Source organism: Pteropus alecto, unplaced genomic scaffold (assembly GCF_000325575.1).
Source record: "Pteropus alecto unplaced genomic scaffold, ASM32557v1 scaffold155, whole genome shotgun sequence".
In the NCBI taxonomy this organism is placed as follows: domain Eukaryota; kingdom Metazoa; phylum Chordata; class Mammalia; order Chiroptera; family Pteropodidae; genus Pteropus; species Pteropus alecto.
In genome coordinates this window covers 8,315,319-8,339,037 of record NW_006438113.1, presented here as the reverse complement: position 1 = coordinate 8,339,037, position 23,719 = coordinate 8,315,319, and the positions used below count along the sequence as shown (strand labels likewise).

General features: G+C 41.4%; 1 protein-coding gene across 5 annotated transcripts in view; it reads right to left on the bottom strand.

Moving 5' to 3' along the window:
• Nucleotides 1-23,719, bottom strand: part of KCNMA1 (potassium calcium-activated channel subfamily M alpha 1) — a 686,137-nt gene that overhangs the window by 76,758 nt on the left and 585,660 nt on the right. For all 5 annotated transcript variants that reach the window (XM_025049379.1, XM_025049381.1, XM_025049380.1 and 2 more), the window contains one exon: nt 11,950-12,043. In XM_025049379.1, coding sequence (XP_024905147.1) covers nt 11,950-12,043 — 94 coding nt within the window. The remainder of the gene's footprint in view (nt 1-11,949; nt 12,044-23,719) is intronic.

Here is a 23,719-nt window from a genome sequence, read left to right as displayed (position 1 = left end):
AAAGATACCCAGGACAATGTTTACATACCATCAGCAAGCAAGTAAATGATATAGCAAGCTGGCCAAAATTCCTTTTAGAAAATATGTGTCTTTGGAGATAGGACATACATTTTGGTTCCTTCTCTTTCTGGGAAGAAATCATTCCTTGGTAACACGGGCCTTCAACCCTCATCTTAGAAAAGTAAAAAAATAAGTCTGATGATCAATTACTCCTCAATGAGAGAAGAAAAGATAGCTTTTTAATGTCACATCTCATTAACTGGCATGAGAGTTTGGGGACATTAGGTACAATTTGACACTAGGGCTGAAAGCCATGATTGGCACTGGGACTTCCAGAAGCATCTGGGAAGTCTCAGTGGTATGCCACACAGCACATTGTACTCCCCACAAGTTTTTCAGACTGGCCTGGATAATTTAAATATAAGTCATCTAGGATTTTCCTCAAAGGGTCTGACCTTAGAACCATCAAAAATCTCCCCAAACACTTCCTTTTCTGACCAGCCATGATAACTGAAATTTAAACTTTGTTTTCTTAAATCAGCAAAGCAACCAATAGCCATGAATTCCCTATTCTGAGCCAGGAATAAAAGATACTGTGATGATCAAGACACAATCCCTAGTCAAAGAGAGGGTCATAATATAGCAGAAAGAGAAAATGCCAATAGTTGTGGTACACTAAGTTAAGTGTTCTAGAAAATAATGTACGAGGTGGTAGGAGAACACTAAGAAAGAAGCTGTTAAGTGCCTGGTTTGAGTCCATCAGGGAAGGCTTCACGGAGAAGGTAACATTTGATCTGATGGGGAGGAATCTCGACATATTTTAAGTGTCGATCCAGTCGTAAGCATTAAGACATGCTCAGAGAATTGAGGCCCAATGATAAGAGCCAAAGAATGGCATCCAAAACCATGGTTGGAGATGTCGGCTATGGTATTGCCTAACCTGAGGTATAGAAGACTCAGGCCAGGCATACTAGCAGTCCTCAGATGTGCAATGGTGGTCAAGTGGAAGATGGATTCACTTGATTATGACTGATCAAGAACAGACTAGGAACAATGGATGAGACTTGGCTAGAACAAACATCAGGTTTCCAAAAAGAAAGAATGTTATGAAATTGAAGATTTTTTTTTATTTTTTCAGAAATGAAATGAGTTCTTTCCCAAGGCAATGGATGTCTCATCATTTGAGAGATTCTAGAGGAGTTGGAGATATACAGGGTATTTTATTATAGGGGTTGGGTGAGCCTAGAAGACTTTTAAAAGGGTCTTAAAGCAGTGTGCTTTCGTTAGGGAAAAAGATGGCTAGAAGAATTTTGGAAATATTGAATCACTGTTGGGCATCAAAAGACCAAAAGGCACTGAGCAAGTGAAGAAAAGTTGCTGGAGCAAAGATGGGCAATAAGAAGCATGGAAGACTGATTACTTTATAGTTCCATTAGGGCTAGAATTGTTCCTCATTCACTGGATTCCACTGTCTGGGAGGAAACTTGAAACATGATTCAATCCAGCAACATGAGAGTCTGTAACTACTTCAGGCCAGACAGGATAAATTTTTTTACCATATTTATTCCTGTAGTGATTGCAAATGCCTTAATTTAGCTTATGCTGCTGAGCAATCTCTGACATAGGTGAAGAATAAAGAGTTAGTTGTCCATGGGAATATCCACATCTAAACTGAGGTTTTTGGAGTTTATATTAACAGAAGAAAGTCTAAGCATTTGCCACTGAGCAGAACAACCAACACTGCTGTGGTCAGGGGAGGACCAGGAGAAGGATCAGGTAGTTTGTTATATAAGAAAAGGAGGAGCAACAGAAACCTGGACAAATCATCCCCACATCATCGGCTCATAAAATGACGAAGAGAACCACTTCCACAGGCTCTCAGACAACTCCTCAAAGACCACTTAGTTGGAACCAAAGACCAATACTAGCTATTGCCTTTCACGTCTTAATTACTTTATATAGTTCCTCAATTCACAAAGTAATCCCAACTCCCCTAAAATGAACTAGAATTAATTCAAGGCTCATTTGTCACTTGCCACTTAGCCAATGTATACGACTTATTTTTAAGGTAACGGAAACTCCGTGAGGTGAGTGAGGTCCATTTGCTGCTGTGTAGTCGTTAAGGGCTGAATAGTGTCCCCCACAAAGTGTGTATGTCGAAGTCCTAACCCCCAGTACCTCAGAATGTGACTATTTTGAGGTATGGTCTTTAAAGAGGTGATTAAGCTAAAATGAGGTCACGAGGGTAAGCCCTAATCCAGTATAACCAGTGTCCTTATAATAAGAGGAAATTTGGACACAGACACCTACAGACTATGTGAAGACACAGGAAGAAAATGGTCATCTACAAGTCAAGGAGCTTTCCTCATGGCCTCAGAAGGAATCAACCCTGAAAACACCTCGATCTAGGACTTTCTGCTTCCAGAACTGTGAGAATATAAATTTCTATGTGTTACCCAGTCTGTAACATTTTGTTATGACAGCCCTAAGAAACTAATACACTAATCCACCTTGAAGAAAAATGGGCACAGTGTATCAGCTATCATTTCTTTGATGACCCTGGCTGCCCTTCTTATACCTTAGTCTCACTTATTTGTTCATTTAGGTTTATGTCCTGCCGTCAGTTTAGAAATACATGGAAATATGCCAGAAATACACAATCTCCCACCCCAACATACCTACATAATTATAGCTGTTCTGCCCAAGTGGGAACTTTTCCCTGGTTTTTAACTTATATCCACATTTGAAGATAAATACCTATGAACAGCCAACCCAATAAAAAGAGGAAGGCTGGACACTAGCCAGTTAATTTGTTCAGTTAATTTGTTTAGGTGAGTCTGTCTCCAAAGGGAGTGCTTTGGGGATGGAGACTGCTGAGGGCAGGAAACCACCTATTTCCTTAGTGACAATATAGCATAGTAGCTCCAGAACCAAAATGTCTGTCTTCAAGTCTTGGCTCATCTACTATTTGCTACATACAATGTGCCTTGTCTCAGTTTCCTCACCTGTAAAATGGGAGTGTTAATCATTGTCATTACTTAACGGATTCTATTTGGAGATTACACGAATAAAGTCCTATCATGCACTTAGCATAGTACCTACACAGAACATACCCTCAAAATGTGTTAACTACCATTATTATTATCATTCTTTATGCTTTGCTTAAAATCCACTCATATATCTTGTAGCTCTTATTATGGTGAAAGGAGACCAGAAAGATATAGCAGTTCAATAATAAAGACATAGGGTTACTACTATTACTTCTAATACTATATACTACCACTAGTACTATTACTACTATTGCTGCTACTACTATTGCTACTATTACTACTACTACTCTTAACTATTATTGCTACTACTACTAATACTACTACCATTGCTGCTGATACTACTATTACGACTACTACTATTGCTACTACGATGGATAATTACCATGAGTTGAACCCTTATAAACGTTGCTATAGTAAAAATTTTACCTATATTTTATGACTTACTCATCACAATAACACTTAGGTAATTTCTGTTATTATCACCCATTCATATGGATGCAAACAGTGGATGAGTAATGTGGCTAAGGCAGCATAGCTAGTGAGAGGAGAGGCAAGTCTTTGAACAGAAAGGTCTTCCTGACGGGAAGCCAGTGCTGCATGGCCACCATCCTGACCCCTCCCACTAGCAGGAAGCAACTGGATCTTGTTCATTCTACATCACAGCGCCCCCGACTGCAGTGCCCTAAGCTACAAAGACGAAGAGAATAGCATGCAAGAATTTATGAAATGCACAGCTTGTGTGAATAATCAGTAGAAAATGACCCCATGAGCCCTTGTCAGGACAACGTGCGCAGGGGAGCCTCAATTAATCAATTCGGGCTGGGTGAGCTTTTGCCATGTGCCAATATCTGAAGGCTATCTTTAGGAATATCCACATTTTTATAGCAAATGAGGAGCCGCACTGAGTTAAATTTTTCATATCTATGTTTCTTGAATCTCAGCTTCCACCTCCAAAGTCCACAGCTAGAAATCAAGCATGCCTGACTTCAAATAAAGAATAAGAGATTTTAGTTTTGAGGGTTTGCAGAGCAAGGAATGCCACTTGCCATCAATTAATCTCAGGAAGTGAACTAAATGCCCTGCTCCAGCAGAAACACAAAAAGCTTGCCTTGAAGACAACAGCCTAAAGCAAAACCACAAATCCCTTTTCTAGCAAACCTGCTGTGAGGAAGCTGTTATTATATTTTAAAGAGTACAGTTCCCCTTACAGGCAAATACAGAAAATTCCAGTTTTGTTTTGCTTTGTTTTGTTTTGTTTTGTTTTCCTGCAGCAGCGGATGCTGACTTCAGAAATTTACATTAAAGTACAAGTAACTAAACCAAAAAAAAAAAAAAAAAAGTTATAGAAGAAGAAAATGACAAAATGGTTTTAAAATCGTATCCTTTTCCTTGCTTGATTTTTAGAACCTCATTTCTCATCCCATAAAACCTATCTTGTTATTACAAGCATCCCATTTAGATTGAGGCCCACTCTTGCTGTGGTTTCCTTGGGAAATGGGACGGTTGAGAAAACGTGGGCAAATTTCTCATCTCTCTGAAGGTTTTCATCCAAGTGGCAAATACTAATTTTATTGAGTATGTATTATGTCAAGTATAATAGCAGGCTATCAGAAATTTCTGAGACCTCAAAGTTTGCTTCAAATGTTCTGCCGGAATCTGCCCTCTTAGTTGTTTTCCCTTCCTAGGAGCTCCTAGAGAGATAATAATTTGCGTATCTGTCTCATCTATTAGATAGTGATCTTCTTAAGGTCAAGGAACATCTATTTTATTCTTCAGTGTATTTCTAGGGTCTAGCAGAGGACACAGTAGATGCTCAATAAATCACATCCTAACAAGAGAAACTAATGAATAATTTCTAGTCTCTGAACACTTTTAACCAGTCAACAAAGACTCACTGGACCTTTTATGGATATCAGAAAATGTGCCCAGTGAGAGCCCACTCACCTTTGATATCTTGCAACAATTTGTTTTGGGAACCACCAAAGGCTCTTGCACGGTTTTCTACTTCACAGGGACTGTATTTGAAGTAAGGTATTGTGATCTGAAGGGAGATGCTGAAATATGTCTGTAACAAGTCAGGCTGCCTGGAGTGTGCCTGGAGCCAGCTGCTGTAACCGATCAGCAGGGAGGACTCATGTTTGATGTCCAATGGTGGTCAGGACAGGTGTTCTTAATTAAGCAACTATGCAGTGTTGCAATGCCCAGTCTGAAAGTCTCTGAGAGAAGGGCCCCTATCACATGAAGCTTCTCACTGTTCTGATTCGTGTAAGCAGTGGTTCTCAAAGTACTGTCCCACACCAGCCTCATTGGCATCACTTGGGAGCTTGAGAGAAATGCAAATTATCCAGCCCAGCCCAGACTTACTGCATCGAGCTCAGTTTTAACAAGGTGCTCTAGATGATTCTGATATGTGCTAAAGTTTGAGAACCGCTGCTATAAAATTTTGCCCAGATGGAGAAACTATGTGGTTTGACTTAATTCTACAAAGTTAGCAACTGTTTGCAATATTACAGACTGGAAGGCTATGGATCTTTTCTGGAAGGCTAGGACTAGAGTAAAGCAAGCGAGAGGCTAGGCATAAAATTTAAGGAGGTGCTGCATGTCCTGACCCTCCTATTCAAATAGAAAATTATAGGACAAGAGACAAAAGCACATCCAGGTTGCCTACTCTATCTCTGTGTCTGTCTGGAACTTGAAAGATTGTATCAACACTTGATGGGATTTTCTAATCAGGATGCTTCACTAATGACTCTCTCTTGCTGACCTCTATTTTCATGAGCTGATCAGCAAATAAACGAACACAAAAAAAGCAAATGAAATATTAGCTTTTGTGAAGTACAATACTCATAATTCAGTTTTCTACCTTCCTTTCTCTTTATCTCTTTTTCCACTCTATAGAAGAAAACTTGGTAGTTAGTAACTAAGTCCTTGAATGCAATGTTCAAGAGTGTCAGGCCATGTGAGTGCGTCTCTGGCTTTGCCTGCCACAGGATGCTAGAGAGGGTCTCAGGGGATCTCTCCAAAGGCAATCATATTTGGGTTTTCACCACCATAAACGATCTACTTTATTCTGGGGTGCATTTTATTTCTGGATGAATACTATTTCCAGCTATGTTGCAAGGATCCTGACCTTTGGATTCTAGCTCCTGCTTTAGCACATCTTTCAACACTGCCTCCACCCTCCTGTAGAATGATCATCTCTCCTGAGATGTGGCTGCCCACTACCCCTGCCCCATCTCCCACCAGACGGCCATGCCTGGAGCCTTGACAAAACCGTCAGGCCAGGATCTAGCTACTCTGCTAAAACTAGAGTCCTTTTCGACTTCTCTGTAACTGTCTATTTATGTTGGTTTTTTTTTTTCCCGACTAACAAACAGTCAAGAACTACTGCCACCTAATATGTCATCTCTTGTTAGGCAGCCACCATTCTCAGAGGAAAAAGGAAACTACTGCCTTTATGTTTGGGAGACATCCTGGGAGAACTGACATGTCCCTCAGTCCTAGAGGAGAGTGAATAAGATGCTCTTGAAATGGGAGGACAGGATAATGACCCTCTGCTGAGCATTCCACTTGTCCAGGGACTTGTGTCAAATCCACCCAAGCCCTGGTATGATGAGACCCACTATTTTTTCTTCAGTACCATGGGGCCTGTCATTTCCTATTTGTTTGTGCATTAAGAGCTAAATTTACTTAACTAAGCTGTCCCTGCCTTCCTTCTTTATTCTGCCCAGTGGAAGGAATTGTGATAGTGGCATTCTACCCCGATACTGACTAGGCTCGGACCCTTTTCATTTTCTATTACTAGAACCTTTTAAGCTGGCATTCCTCACAAAAACACCCCACAAAATGTATAAGTCAAAAAAGAGGGAATGGGACTTAACAAGCAGATGAGTTTATTTCACTTAATGATCAGTAAATGTCCAAAACGATAATCTGTTTTCCTCAAATCATATTTCTCCTCCCATTCAGAAAACAAATGTCTAATAGTTTCTGGGTCTCATGACATGAAGCTCCCCTCACAGTGTTCAATTTTTATGTTTTTGGTATCGTCAATTATCCTTGCTAGCCCAGCTGGGTGCTATCTCTTCGGTAAATTGTCTACCTGACACATCCTGTACAAATCCTCATGGCCCATGCTTCTCTGTCTTACTTCAAGTTCCCTAGTTCCCACAGAAATAGGTGTAATACGAACTGATATGAGGAATGTTGTGTGTCCTTCTTGGGAAAAGCCTATTTCCGGTCAGCATTCCAATAGCAGACCCTGGGTGGTTTGGCACCCAGAGGACATTTGGCAGAGGCTGGGGTGGGCTGGGCCTTCTCTTCACTCCTCTGAGTATACAGAACATGTATCTCTGTTAGGCTCTAATGGAGGGTTCTAAATCCATCCTTACACGATCACCAGTGATCCTCCCGAAATACAAATATGAGCTCTGCCTCCTCAAAAGCCTGCAAGGCTGCCCCAGTGCCTATGACCGGAAAGGCCTCCGTGAGTGGGTACCAGACTATGCTTATATTTTTAACTCCAGTTATGTCACAACAAGGATGCCCTGGTCCAGCCACATCAAGCTACTTCCTATGTCCTGAGCACTTTCCCTATTTCTTCCACAGGGCAGAATAAGGAAGGAGTTAATAATATGGGGTGGGAAGCTAAACTACCTGGGTTCAGATCTTCCTAATTAGTTAAGACTTACTGGATTCAGTAGACTTCACATCTGTGACTCAGCTTCTTCATCTGTAACATGTGAGACAGAGTAAGTCTTACCCTCAGAGTTCTGGTGAGGATCCCATGAGTTCACAGGCATTGATGGTCTCAGAATGATGACTGGCACCCAGTGAACAGTGAACAGGATACATGATATCACCAGTTGAGAACTTCCCTCATCACACAGGGCTAGGTTAAATGTGACCTCCCTCACACACCAGGCTCAGCCTGCCGGACCAGAGGTGGTATCAACTCTCTCTGTTCTCACAGCCCATGCTGGGAGATAGCCAAGCCATTCCTATTCTATTTCTCCATATACGCTTGTCTGTCTCCTACATTAAACTGTGAGTGTTTTGAAGATAGAGACCTACGCTAATCCATCTTACTTTACACCCATCAAAGATCTTCCACAACACTGAATACAGTAAACTCTCACTAAACATTTGCGGGATGAGAATTAATCTCAGTAAAGGAATATAAGCAGACAGCTGAAATGCACAGCCAGTGTGGGTTCCATCTGAGGATACAGTGTGAGAGCCCACATACTGCCTCTATACTTCTACCCACTGGAGCAATATCCTCAGTATCCAAAAAGCATTTGAGACTGCAACAACTTGAAGATAGTTGCAGAAAGAACCGAGTGTGAGTATAACCTGGGCAGGGATTTAGGGAATTCATGAGTCTGCTTCAACTGCAGTCACAATGACGTCCAGTATACTTTATTCTTCTCTAAACAGACTTTCCAGAAAGCTTTCATTGGATGTTCAATGGAGTCTGTGAGACCTCCAAATTAAGTCTCTTGACCTTGTTATTTAGAGACAAAGTTCTTGTGCTTCCAACTGAAGGAAGACTCTCCTTACAAGGCACAACCCCACTGGCTGGGGAGAACCGACCAATGGATACTTGGTGATTTTAGATGAAAACTAGGAGAGGCTCCTTAAAGTATTCCATGTTAAGAGACCAGCAGGAAGGCAAATAACCGAGACCTGGGAACCTCCGTGGCTTGCTCGTCCTTGGAAGGTGCAAAGCCAACGGTTATCTGTCATGACACAGGAATTTCTGCCTTGGAGCACAGACATTCGCCATTTGGCTATGAGAGTTGCTTTCTGTCAGGGCAACTAAAAAACATACTACATCAAGATCCAGACACACAAAACAAGGCTGTTCACCTAATGATTGCGCAGAGAGCTAAGTGACACTTAAAAATCAGGGTGAGCCTGATACCAGAACAAAGGGAGACAAAGACCATTAGAGCAGAGTCCCAGCAGCATTTCATGCTGGCAGATGGTTTGCAAGAAACCCTCACGTAGGAGCCTGTTTTATTTACAAGAGACGCAGTGGTAAATTAAAGCCCATCCTAGCGCATTCCGAACCCTCTAGTTTCTCTTGGAGCTATTGCTATCACTGCCCGATAGGCCACTAAAACCTGCCCACCTTTGGAATGATTGATTCTGCTCAAACAGCAAGCCAAAACTCATGTCGAAAAACCCACTTCAAGTAAGTCATTAGCTTTCTTTATGGATTTTTCAGGTCATAAGGAATAGGACCTGCGAGTACCATCTTCTGTAGAGTAGAAAGGCAGTGTTTGAAGAAGTGGGGGGACCTGCAGAAGCCACAAGTTATCACTTGAGCCCTCCAACCCCCGTGTTTTCTCTCAATCAACAAGAGGGATCTAGCAAAAAGCAGGCCCTGGCAACATCATCGCTAGTGACAGATATTCAAACCAAACCAAACCTATGGGGTCTTTCTGCACACACTAGAAGTGAAGGGAAATAGAGAGCAGGATCAGCACCCTGTTCTTGCTCCCACTTCAGACAGAGTATGGAGAGCACCCGGCACACAGAAAGCCATGGTAATGGAGGAGCGTCTTAAGACTTTCTGACTTGTCATGAGACAGCCTTTTCTAGCTGAGCTGTGATTGAGACCATCGCAGCTCATGGGGTAAAGCATCTTGGTGACAGTAGCCGAGGCCATAGCAGCAGCCTGAAGGCACCAACACCAGAAACCTGAGGTCTGTAGCTCACCGCCTGACCCACGTTTAGCAATTCTGATGGACCATGGAGCAGACAGCTCCAGCCCGGGATGACTGCCTCCCTCAGTCCCTCTCCGACAGGCAATGAAAGCAAGACCCACTTTGAAATTTCTCCCCCATCATGCAAACTGACACAGGCATGCTTTTCAAAAACCCACAGCCAATCTGTTGATCATTACTTATTTACAAAGGCCTTCAGGCAGAAAGTCCTGTAAAAACCATACTTGATACGGTATACACTAGCTTTTTCTGCTTGTGGAAAAAAAGTCCCCTCAAGGCTACCTCAAACCATCACTTTCTATTGCACATAAAATGTAGCGTGTAACACTAAAGTATTTAATATATATGGTATAATATATCTACAGGAAAGGCATTTGTGTAGAAGTATGTTACCCTGGATTTGGTAATTTGATGTTTTGCTGAAGGCTACGACTTAAAAAAGCTTCCACCTCGTATAGAAGACCTGTCATCTTGGTACCCAAGAGCCAACAGAATAAAGAAGTACCCTTAAGCAGCAAAACTTTGACACAGCTTTGAAGCATATGAAAACAGTATAACTCCTCAGAATTATTATTACTCAAGATCAAAGAAATGAGCCATACTTTACATAGCAAACAGGGACAGGGAATTTGGCTCCAAAGGTTTCAGATTTTTCAGACTTCTCTTTATTTATTTATTTGCTTCTCTAAATTTAGGCAAAGGAAAGCGCCTGGGTTTTTCTCTACTTTAAATGGATAGAACTATTAGCATTAGATAAGGTGATTACCTAAAGGTGAGTAAATAGGAAATGAATGCTAGCATGACAACTGGCGTCATAAAAATGAGAAGCTTGGCAGTTGGTGCATTTTATTTCTCCTCATAAACTGTAAACAAGCATGTAAATCAGCGACACCCAAGCAAGACCGAGCAAAGGGGAAGGCAGAGAACTGCTAAGGAAACATTTAACAGGAAGAGATGGCCATAATGGAAAAGGACATGGGGCTAGTGAGTCTTCCACGAGAGCTGGTGTCTCCAACTGCCCGGAGGAGAGCTGCCCCATCTGCATCCCAGAAAGGTGGTCAAGGAGGGCCAGGAAAACGTGAATGTGATGGCTAAGGAGGGGGAGGGGGAAATCACCATCATTTTATTTCAATAATCAAAGCGAGGAGAGTGGTCAATGACAACGAAAAGAAGAAAGTAACCTGCTGTGGCAGGTTTTACACAGTGGTGACCACGTAGGGGGAGCAGTGCCAATCCGAGATCACCCCCATTTCAGTGAGGTGCTAGAGAGTTAGGATGTTGGAGGGAATAAGCACTGGGACTGCCAGATGAATCGAAGACAAAAAAGGGAAGATGAAAGGTGAAGAGGCCAAGAAGAGGAACCTGCAGAAATCTGCTGAAATTTAGTTTCACTTGCCATTTCCTAGAAGAAGCTATAGTCAAGATAAAAAAAGAAGAGAAGGGAGGGAGAAAGGGAGGGAGGGAGGGAGGAAGGATGGAAGGAAGGAAGGAAGGAAGGAAGGAAGGAAGGAAAGAGAGAGAGAGAGAGCGAGCGAGCATGCACACATGCCGTATTTCATAATTAATATTGCTTTTAGCCTGAGCAGAACTGGATTACTTTTGAACTTTGCTTTGGCAAGTCCACAGATTATTTAAACTTTTTTATCAGTCAAAATCAATTAACAGAAATTTGATTTCAATCGACAGGATAAAAGGAAGGTAATCTTCAGGTTCATTTTTGATTGTGATGATACATCTCACATATGGCCTTAAGTACAGACAACAGTCCTCGAAGGGACTCCAGCAGAAAGAGACTTGCCGGAGGCAAACTAACCACACAAGTTCCTCTGATTGGTTGCCACCGTCATTAGTGCCACTGCTGTTTAGGAACTACACATAGACAGGACATGGTGACAGCTAAGACTTTAAAGCCTATGTATTTTTCAAACAGCTTTTCAAACTGTTTTTCATGACAGAATTTTTTCAGCTCTATCATTAACTGCTGACAAGCTGACAGAATAAATACTCCAGCCTTTAAGAAGCCATCTAACGATCTAGTCCCCTCCCCCACCTCCTGCTTGCCGGGGAGGGGAGACTCTGGGCCTGGGTGGGGTGGAGAGGGAGTGAAGAGAGGAAGGGAAGGAACGAGAAGGGGAACCCCCACGGCCTGAGGCCCCTCTCCTTACCTCATCAGTTTGGGCGAGGAGCTGGGTGAATTCCGCATACCTCCATTCCGCTGCTTTTTTTTTGGTGACAGCGTTGAGGGCTGCTCATCTTCAACTGGAAATACAGGCAGCTCATGAGATTATGAACAGTTTGAGGGCAGACTGTGAAATACAGGCAAGATATCAAAGGACACACACTCACGGCTCAGTCACTCACTAGGAATTCATGGCTGTCTTTTAGGACCCAATGACAAAGACCAAATGTGTTAGTCAAAGAAGCCGGCTTAGAAAAGGTGAAAGCATCACCTCTTTACACTCCTGCGTTTGAACATGCACTTTAAACAGACTACAACAGTTCGTAAAAACCCTGCCATAAGAAAGAAAAGAAATTATGATTTATCTGTATACGAAACATATATATATATATATGGAAATGCTCAATCATTATTCTTAAGAGTTAATTTTGGTTACTTCGCTTTGCTGGGTAATGGAGTGGGTTTTCTTGTAACCAAAATCAGAAATGAAGTTATATTTGAAACAGCAGTGTAACAGTTGCCAGCCTGCTGCTTCTGCAAATGAACCCAGTTTAACTGGCTCCTAATCCCTGCCCGCCGGAGGAAGAGCCTTGGACAGAGGCGAGGATCTGAGGCCTTCGTAGCCAATGTTTCAATCCGTCGGGACTGGGAACATTGGTGCATGCTGGCTCGAGAATCCCCATCCCTTCGCTCTTGTCCCTCCACCTCCCAAAAAGGAGGGCACTGGGGCCGTGTGCACATGGGATCTTTTCTTAACTCATTAAGACAGGAGGACCGGGCTGCGAGGGTATAGAACGGGGCCAGATAAAAGCACCCAAATGAAGGAGGAGGTTGCCATTGAATGATATCTCTGATGATGCAGTGAGGGGCAGGGAGGGAAGGCAGCACAAGGGATTGGAAACCAAAAGCTGTTTTCCAAAAGTCTAAACCACACAGACAGCTAAGCAATGTGAAGCTTGGTTCACAAACGACACAGCACACTCTACTGCCTTTGCCCAAAGACACCCACTAATAAGCTTTGTAGATGTATTAGCCTGCATCATGCTTCTTTTTAAGAGAGCTGCTTGATAATTAGCAGATGCGTACCCAGCCTGTCACCCAAGGGCATCAGCAGCAAAATTCTAGTCCTTCTCTCCCCACCCCCACAATTCAGGCTAAAGCTGTAATGTCAAGAAAAAAAAAAAAATAGCATCCTCAGATTCTTAAAGATGACTGCAACACAAACTGGGAGGAAGCACCCCTGAAACCAGGAAAGCACAGCAGTTACCTTAAATCTAAGAAGAAAAATATTAGCAGTGGCAACATCAAAAGAAGCTCGACATATTAATGGTGTACAAGTCTTAGTTGGGGGAGAAAATGCCATCTCAGCTACTCGATATTATCCAGGAAGACCTATATCAGCACATGCATTATATGGTAATTCTCTGAAAACCCTAAATAAATTTAGTATGTTATGATACATGGTTCCAAAGAGATTACAGTAATCCAACTACCCTCTGAACCTGCTTCAAAGTATCACACTTGGTACGCTCCCCTACTCTACCGTCAGTCTGGGGTCACCTGAATTCTGGCTGACACAGGGAAAGGAAACAAGAATGTGGTTCAAAGTGAGAGCTATTCCAGAGGAGATGAAGGCAAGAAAGCACTGTAAATGCCCACAGCCCACTCACTCTACCACCTGCTCCTCTATCCCCAGCCTGTCCTCTACTCCTACCCTACCCCCGCAGCCTCAGAGGCCCATGCTCAGGCGGCTGCGACCATATCAGTCACTTAGGGCTCCAGGCGGAACTATGTGGCTGGGAGGATATCACATCTTATCAGAAATGAGTATCCACAGCAAATCACACCGAGACTAAACAGCACTTAAAAGATTAAAGGAAATAAATACAAGCCACATAAATGGTATTGAGAAAAATCACTTAGAGTTGATATGCATCTCTCGGCAAGCAAACAGGCACTCTGAGCTTGACCTGAATTCATCTTCCTTTCACAGGATAGGGGGCTGGCCATCCCAGGCAATAATGGGGTAGAAAGGCAGTGAGATTGGTAGGGGGGAGGGAGGGAATGTGTGTGTGTGCGCGCGCGTGTGCGTGTGTATAAGTATACTTTTGCACATTCCCCATCTTAGGATGGGGTAGAAAGTCTTGCATTGACTCCACCCATAATGTGGGCCACTTGTAATCATTGTATCGTATTCAGGGTGACCTAGATTAGTTAAGCAGCGTGCCAGAATAAATAAGATGTGTGCATGTGAGAGGGTCTAATGAGGGTGAAAGTTCTTTTCTTCCCTATCGCACAAACCTTCTAATGAAATATCCGAAAAGGTCTTTTACCTCACCTAGTCTACTATGGCTCACTTTATTCAAGGCCACCAGACGTTGTCATGGTTTTGTCTGTATTACTTAAGACTGGAACAGAAGTCACCCTTGCTGGCATTTCTGTTGGATTATTTTGCTTAACTTTTGTTTCCCCATTCGTCCTGGGCCCTCAATAAATAACCCTCTTTGGTTAAGTGCCTATTATCCTTGCACCTTGTCGCTGTCTGTTTACCTGCAGTGATGTTTAGATGGCAGACTTGCAAGTTAATACCTGTTAGCCAGCTCCAGGGAGACACCTTGTTCTGGTGCTAAAGTTATGCCTCCTTCTATGTAAGGAAACTATTTATTTTCATTGCAAGTCAGAAAGATCATCCATCATAATCATGCTGCATTTAAAGTGGGATTTGTTCTCTTAAATGAAACTCGTGTTCAAAGGTTTTCTCCCGCACTCACAGCCTGCAAATGCAGATCCATTCCCTGAAGAGATGGGGAAAATGTCTCCAGCTGTAATATATGAACGTTGTGTGATAGAGACTATTATATATGGCTTAGAGCCAATAAGAGAGGCAGAGATAACCTCTTTTTCATCAGTAGAATATAAACTATATTTAATTATTATCCTCTATATAGATTCTATCAATTTCTGCATATTTAAAGAAAGCAAATCTAGGAAAACTTTTAGTTAAGCTATAAAATATAATTTCCCTTTCATGGTTTCTGTGACTACATGAGAGGAATAAAAATTGAATTAAAAGGGAGACTTATATTTACCTACTTTCAGGAAAGACAAAAGTATTAAAGTAACGGGCTAGTACCTGATGCCAACGCACATTCACAGGCTCGTATTTAGCCCACTTCAGGGCTGATTACAATTCACCTCTGTCTCCAGCATTCTCTCTTGCATCATGCTGTGGAAGCTGCATGAAGATATGATCTTTTAAAGGAGCCTGACTTACCAGGCTCTTTAAAACACAAACAAGTTCAGGAATCCAATGCGGAATTTTTACAGGGGCTGACCTCCATCCAGTCTCCAAGTACTCGTAAAATTCAAGGGCTTGTTTTTGCACATCCCTAAGTACAACACTTAATGTGCTGTTGTAACTTCCCCATGCTCGCTTGTCTAATAGGCACTGAATCTAACAGTTTTACAGTTTGGGAAGACTCAGTGCTAGAAAAATGTCAGGCAAGTCTAATGAGGCTTCAGATCTCTTGGTTGGCGCTAGAGTTTAATTTAAAGTTACAATGATGTTTTAACATGTTTGCTTATACTTGAATAAAGAGGATTCATTATTTCGATGACATAACCTCCAGACAATGTTCTGGGAATTGATTTAAGATGTGGTGGTAATTCCAACAGCCTTAATGCAGCATCGAACATCTGTAACAACATTTTACTCGACTTTTCATCGTCATTCTGTTTTCAAGCAAAAGCAAAGCAACATCTTCCAGAAACCCTGGCCAGAACTCTGGGCTTACTTCAAGATGATCATATATTTTACTGGATTTTTTAAAAAGAAATCCCTTTCTTTATTGGCCTAGCCAGCTTGCAAACACTAGATCAAGGTTCACTGATGCCTCTTTCTGGGCCCTTTGAGTAAAATGGGCAGTGATTCCAACCTTCAGCTTTCCCAAACAGTCCAGTGCCCTGACATGTGATGGATCCACTGCTTAGCTCCAGCCTGGGACACATTCCTTCCACCCTATTTCCTCAACAGGTTTTAGGGGGATGATGCCCTTTGAGACTTAAAGGTGAGTTTGTTGGCTGGAGTTAAGAAATAATTCAAAGCAAATGAACTCGGAAATGTAATAAAAGGCAAACAACCCATAAACATGAGTTGACTGGCTATCTCCATTACATTATTAATCACCACATCTGGAGAAACCCACATCTGCACACACTTAGCAGGTCATTAGTAATGTCATATTCACACTGGAATCACTCAGAGTAAGAGGCATGCAAAGTGGCTTGAACACAAAAGGCATCTAGCTAACAGGGCTTCTGACTAAAGTCTTGAGCAAGCTGCTAGTTTGGGGGTATGGTAGTTTTAATTATTATTTATTGTTTTCTATGGTTTCTCTCTGATATTTTGCTGTCCAACAAGCTAAGTGCATGCTGAAATCCACAGCAGTGCATCTTTCTTCTTCAACTGAGCTCGGCATGTTAAGGTACAGCATTGAGGGGTGCAGGGCAGTTATTAAAGATTGGGATGGGTTCCAGTACTCCTTCACCTGGCTTGGTCACAAGCCGAGAATTGTGAGTTGCATTCTTGAATTCAAATGGGTCTTTAGGATAGCGTGATCTAGCTTCAACCTTGACTGTCAAACAATAATGAGAAAAGAAAATAGAAATTAATCCTTTGTAAATTTTTTCATTAGAAAAGTCGCAAATCAGTTTGACATTGAACAGAACTATAGCTTTAAATTAAAACGGAAGTTTCTCCCTCACAGCTAAATCAAGGTTTGGGTTTTTTGTTTGTTTGTTTGTTTGTTTTTTGCCTTTTCTTTTACCCTGATGACTTCTTGAAATTCTTTTTGCTGTGTTACTGTCATTGATATCAGAAGGGATAACGAATGTGTCAGAAGATAATCTTGTTTGTGCAATAATTTCCAAAAACATAGAGTTCCCCTCTACCCTACACCATACCAGACATAGAAAACATAGTTTAGCAGCAGTATGAGACCTATCATCTCCTGAAGCTGCTAAAACGCATCCCACTGAATAATTAATATATGCCAAGTCATTGACCTATAATGTTAAACTACCATTTCATCTCAAACCACTGGCTTGGTCAAACCCCTTGGTTGGAATACTGCTGCCTAACTTGCATTAAATGCCATGGGTTTGCCGCTCCTATGAAAGGGGGATGCATAGTACCTCCTCATCTCAGCAGTGACATCAATGAAAAGTGCAGGTGTGTCTCCAGTCATTCAGGATGGAAATGTTTTACTAAAACTGAGGGTAAAGGGAGAGGGTGTAACTGCTGGACTTGAAATTGAACAGTGCGCTTACAAATTTCTGTGGGTTTATCAAACACTCCCCCCGCTATTATATATGGCTTAGAGCCAATAAGAGAGGCAGAGATAACCTCTTTTTCATCAGTAGAATATAAACTATATTTAATTATTATCCTTGCATTAAATGCCATGGGTTTGCCGCTCCTATGCAAGTCACAGTAACACAGTCATTTTGTTATATGGAACTCACGATGGACAAAACTTCCAAGCTAATTCAACCTCTCTCTAAGATGACCACCTAAGACTTTCTTCAGAAAGTCTGGGCTACTTAACTTGCAAGGTCTTCCAGCATGGCCACGAATAAGCAATCCCTGGACTGGAGCACAGAATGGTGCTTGTTTTACCTAGAGATATTTCCTGTCTTCTAATCACAGACTACAAGAACCCTGGCTGCCTGTCAAACATATCAGACTGGTGAGAGTGTGAAGGTTATTTCCTTAAGCAATATAGGAAAATCAACAACAACAAGAAAAAAAATGTCAGATAAATAACTCATACTGTGAATTTGGTCCTGTAATTGTTGTTAAGGAGCACTTCAATGAGTCTTGTAGTGGGGAATGCCATGTGCCCATCAGCGAGGCTGAGCAACTAAGGTCAGACAGAATAAGTTAAGACAGGCACCAGAGCCTAGAGGGTCAGAACACAGGGAGTTAAAGTGAGTGATATATTTGGAATGAGAGTTTCTGCCTGACAACTTTAGAATAACAAATATTATCAAGAAGTTTGGTGAACACTTTGCAGTATTATTAAGATCAATCCATAAAGCTATTTTTGAAAGATCATGGTGAATATTAATATGCATATAATGAAAAGATGAAGGATGCTATCTCTTAAAATCAATGCCAATTATACATATGTGTGTGTTGTGTGTGTGTGTGTGTGTGTATACAATTGGACAATCACTTTATCATATACATTATCAGGCAGGGTAATTTCACAACTTCTCACTGAGAAACAGGAAATACATTTATTTGAAAAACCTAGAGGATATAAGCTAAAAAACAACAACCTCAACCTGTCATGACATACAACGCAGATGGAAAGTGTCTCCAAGTGGCCTGCCCCGCCCTAGGGTAGGCACAGGGAACACCCACCCAGCAGTAAGCTGAGGGGGGTCGGGAAGAGGAGTATTCTTGGAACTTTTTTATTTCTGGCTTTTATGGAGCTAATAGGAGAATGGGGAGGGAGAGTAAGGAACAAAAGATTATGTAGAAGTTAATCACAGGGTATATTTCTGGCTCTATTCACTGCCTAGGAAACCTGAATTGTTTAAGTTTGAGTCCATCAACACAGAGTAATGAAAAATTTCAGTTCCTACATGGGAGAGAGAAAAAAAGTACTATATAAATATATTAAAAGAATCTACATGACCTGGATTGCAGTGTTCTCTAGCAAAACACTGTGGGCCTAACAGATCTTCTAGAATTGGGTGGATTAGATGTTCCTACCTTAACCAGACCACCTCCGCCTCAATCTCAAATCATAAGCCTGTTCTATATGTATCTTGGTAAGAGTACAACATTCATCGAAGTCCCCTGTATCTAGAATCTCAGTTCATATATCATCACTAAAAACTTGACCTGCTGTAATAAGTTGCCCAATGCTCGCTCTGCTCAGTGTTTGGTAGAAAATTCCTTTTGGAGATCTGGTTGCCTTTGGCTCTTTTCTTTTTTTTCCTGGTACAGACTGTCTCCATCACCTCAAGGGCAAAGAAAAATTTCAAGCAAAGATCACTAGGTATTATTAGCACCTCAGAGATGAGACACAGAGATAAACAATAGAGGTCAGAGCAAATACATGATTGAAATGAGAAACACAAGAATTTCCTTTAATTATTGCTATGGAGTTTGGAGATTGGGGAGGTAGTAGATGAAAGATAACTTTTACTTTGAATTAAAATGGAAAAAAAAATGCATAGGAGTCCAACAAAAACAGCCCCTTTTCATCTTTCCTTTCCTTCTCTCCCTACTCCCAACACCAACCCATTGGTAAAGGCTTTGCGGCCCAAAAGTGTTCCAGACTCCTTTTTGTAGCCCTGGCATGGGCAGTACGTGTTTGTGGGGGACAGGCTTCATACAGAACAGAGATAAAACCTGCCAAGTCCCTGGCACCAGCAGCTGCCTTCTTTCTTCTTATATTTTTCTCAAGTTCAGAGGTTAGCGAACTATAGTCTGGAATATGTTTTCGTATGTCCATGAGCTAAAAATGGTTTTCACATTTTTAAATGGTTGAGGGGAAAATCTAAGAATGATATTTAATAACACATTAAAATTATATGAAATTTAAATTAATGTATATAAATAAAGTTTAGTTGGGACATAGCCACAGTCATTTGTTCACCAGTCCTCTATATCTGTTTCCTCTCTATAACGAGATAGTTGAGTAGTTGCAATGGATACTGTATGGCCCACAAAGCCTAAGATATTTACTAGCTGGCCCTTGACAGAAAAAGTTTGCTGATCGCTGCTTTCACTTATCTTCTCACATTTTCTCAGTTTTCCAGTTTTCCAAAAGGACAATGTTCTTCGCCATCTTCCAAGGCAGCCAAACAATAAAAAAATAAAGAGAGAAAGAAAAAAAAAAAACAAACAAAACTCGCATGGAAACCTCTTCAAGTAAACAGATTTGGAGAGGTTGGGAGGGATAGAGGTAGTTTAGCGACTTGAATGTCCCTACCACCAGACCTGATATTTGTTCTGCAGGTCCCCTTGCGTTTGGGGAAACCAGTCAGGTGAGTTTCCCCTTTTCCAACTCAAGCTAAGTTAGATTCATCCACCTGGCACTTTGAGAATCAAGGCAAACCACATCTACCATGAGCAATTCCTTGAAGCTGTCAGTGTCTGCTGCAAGTCCACCCTGCGAGAGCCTGTACGAGACAACAGATTAACCATTAGACTAGATATGTTGAAAATATACAGCTTCAACCTTTCCCCAGCTAGCTCAGAGCAATATATAGATGATTATTTCAACCGTCAGCTGCCGTGTAGATTTAAACCCCTGCACGATAACTCCTGGATTCATCTGCCCCTTGTCAAACTTGCACAGCTTTAGTTGGAGGATACGTGGTGTGGCAGTTTCACTGTGAATCCAGAATGATCCAGACGGCTGCTGTCTCTTTGTTAACAGGAAGCCAAACTGATGAGTTTGTAATGCATTTCTTATCAAAGGTAGTTTCAGAAAAGAAAATGTGTCCCATCGGTTTGGCTAGAATTTCACATGTACTAGATTATGGGCTTAATCAGAACATCTCTTATTTTTGGAAGGAAATAGATCATTTTGCATCCATCCATTAAAATCAATTTATGCCAATGAATTATGTATTTATGAATTTATAATTATCCTTGATTTCCCCCCTCCTGCAGTATACTTAATAAAATCATCAGCCGGAGCCTACAAAGCAATAGTGCTTAATAGATACAAGCATGCTAATATATTTTTTTAAGTTAATGCTGATCTTTTTGAGCTGTGTATCTAAAATGATCATTGTGAGTAAAGGGATTGTAATTTTCAACTTACACATTTAACAAAGACAAAATGGACTTTAATGGAATTTATGGAGCCTGTAAAAAAATTCTTTTTCTAATACGATTTATTATCAAATAGATTTGGATTTACTACAGGACAAATCATGCCCCACTGAAACATTATCAAGAGAAAATGCCTGTTATGGAACACTGTTCCTGGCACATTGAAAGTGCTCACATACGTGGCAGCAGCCACAAGATTTTTTGTCATACTTATTGTTATAACCCTTACTGATTTATGAAATTCAGTACTTAAATGTCAGCATTAAAACTACTATTTATCCTGTCTTTATTTAAAATTCTAACATTTTATTCATCACGGATTTTTTTTTCTGCATTCTTATTTTTTAAAAAACACCGCATTGAACTATCATTTACCTTGATTACTGAGGTTTTTGGTGCCCTCTTAAGTTTGGTCCCCAAGGCAAGTACTTCACTCTCCTCATTCAGTCCCTGCCCTGCCCTGCCCTGTCCATTTCTTAAGGGTGTTCTAAGGTGTTGGCTGGGCCACCCTGCCTGGCATTACAAAGAAGCTCTCTTAGTTTGTATCTGCATGTGTGTCTGTATGCTCCCTTGTTCAGAACTGGGCAAGGCAAATGTAAGACAAGAGTTATTCTTTTGATTGCCTCATGCTGTTTGCTTGAGATTGTTAAGGAAGATCCTTGCAAGAAAGCCTTCCTTGTGGATTTACAAATTGTCAGACATCCAAAGGAGTGGAGAAAAGATCATGCTGCCTCAGGAATCTGAGATTTGCCACCTGCCCAGGGTGAGAAACAGAAAAGAGAGAAAGGTGCAGATTTCTCATGGACTTTATTTCACACTTCTCATCAAATCCTCCTGGTTAACACAATGTTGATTTACATTTCCACTTTGGGGTAAACGTTTTTATTTGCTTATATGTTTGACTCAGATGCTACCTTCCTTCTCTTTTCATTTTTCCTCCCCCTAAACAGCTTCAAGGAAACATGACTGGCAGAAAATGTCAATCATATTTTCATTTCCATTTTCACTTTGCTATTTATGTTTTTTAAATTAATGCTTGCCCCAATGATTCTTTTTGAAGACCAGCCTAGAATCTAATTGTGTATATGTGAAACATGTTTTCTGAGCCATAAGATGTTATTCAGATAAAGACCATTATTATTATTAATATCATTATTATTATCGGCTCATCCATAAACATCATATTTTCCATTGAGCCAGTTGTGTCAAGAGTCCCCTCAAATTCTAATATGTATTCCAGATGGTTGCACTGATACTTTCTCTGAAACTCAGATAAAGGTAAAATGCATGGGTTTTTAGTGCAACCCCAGTGCACCACATGGCCCGATGAAGAATGTTCTGCCAGGATGCTTTAGAAATACTGTATGCTTTTAACCTTGGGAGGGAAGACCAGTCCCGGATGGTGATTTTACACTAAACACAGCATTTAGTATACTTCTTAAGGGCATAGTCACCTTCTAAAAGATGTTCTTGAACTATAAAATCATTATCTGTATTCCACTATAACTTATCCTCAGATATATTCTGTGCAACATTTTAAAATGCTAGGGCACGGTAGGCTCCTTTCTGGTCAACACAGTTAAGGAACAAGCTGTGGAATGCAGCAGGAGCAGGGCTGGAAGGGGTTTAAGGATGATCTGACCTCACTCTCTTTGGGCTCAAGGCGACATTAATATGCAGACCCAAAACCAGGGCCCAGGTCTGCTGACTTTTAATCCAGAATATTTGCTACCAGAATTCTGCTCGTGAGAATCGCATAAGAATATGAGCTTCTAGGTTTGGGACACCTGCCCAAGTCTCAGTTCTGACCATTATCAGAACTCTGATCTGAGACAAGTTACTCAATCCTGTAATGTCACGAGATCTGTTGTTATCCCCACTGGACAGATGATGACACACAGATCTGGAGATGCTATGGGGTTAAACAGATAACCAGAGACAGTCCGAGGACTGTCCCGGTGTGCTCCACTTGGCACCATCCTGCTGATTCACGGGATTGGATGCGTAGGACAATCTTTAAGTCTGAGGATGATCCATAAAAATATGGATTTCTAACTTCTGTTTTAAAATCTTGCAAAAGATTGGGCTCCTGTTCCAGGAGGGTAACTGTCTAGTAGGGCGTGAGCTCACCAGCTGGTCAAATACCCCAACATGCTTATTGTACCCCAACCATGTGGCAGGCACCCCTCTTACTACTCTGGCCCTGGCTCTAGTGACACTCAATGTGCCATCCCTGAGACAAGATTTTAAGATATGAGAGATCCCTCTACAAATGTCAACTCATATTGAGTTGCAAGAAGGTAATAGTTAAGTACACAGGCCCTGAAGCCATACTGTCAGGTCCAAACCTGAGGATTTGGCAAGTTACCTAACTTCGGTTTTTCTCACCTATAAAATGGAAATAATCACAGTACTTTCCACATAGGGTTGTTGTGAAAATGTGTTGAAAACAAGCAAAGTGAGTATAAGAGTTTCTGGCAAGCTCTTGATAAATGCTATCCACCATTTTTACCTTGGCTTTGCGAAATCAAAGGAATCTGAGCATTCGGACACTGGGTCCTTCTCCATAATGCCAGTCTGCTTTCTTCTGACTTTGCTCGAATCGGTTCACACTCTACTCCCTTCTCCAAGCAACTGAACTGGTATCCGCGCACTAGGACAGGGTGAGGTTCATCACCCCCAGCTGGGGCACCGTGTTTGACCATCACCTTTGTCCTGTATTTCATGTGGCCCCAACAAACTGCTCAAGTCAAAAGAATTAGGCTATTGCCAAGTGTCACAAAAACAAGAAAAGTCAGAAAATGTCTAAATGAGTCACAACTGGAGAAGGCTGGGACCAGTCAGAGCAACAACAAATGAAAATCAGATGGAAACATGGAGAAACCCCACAGTTCCC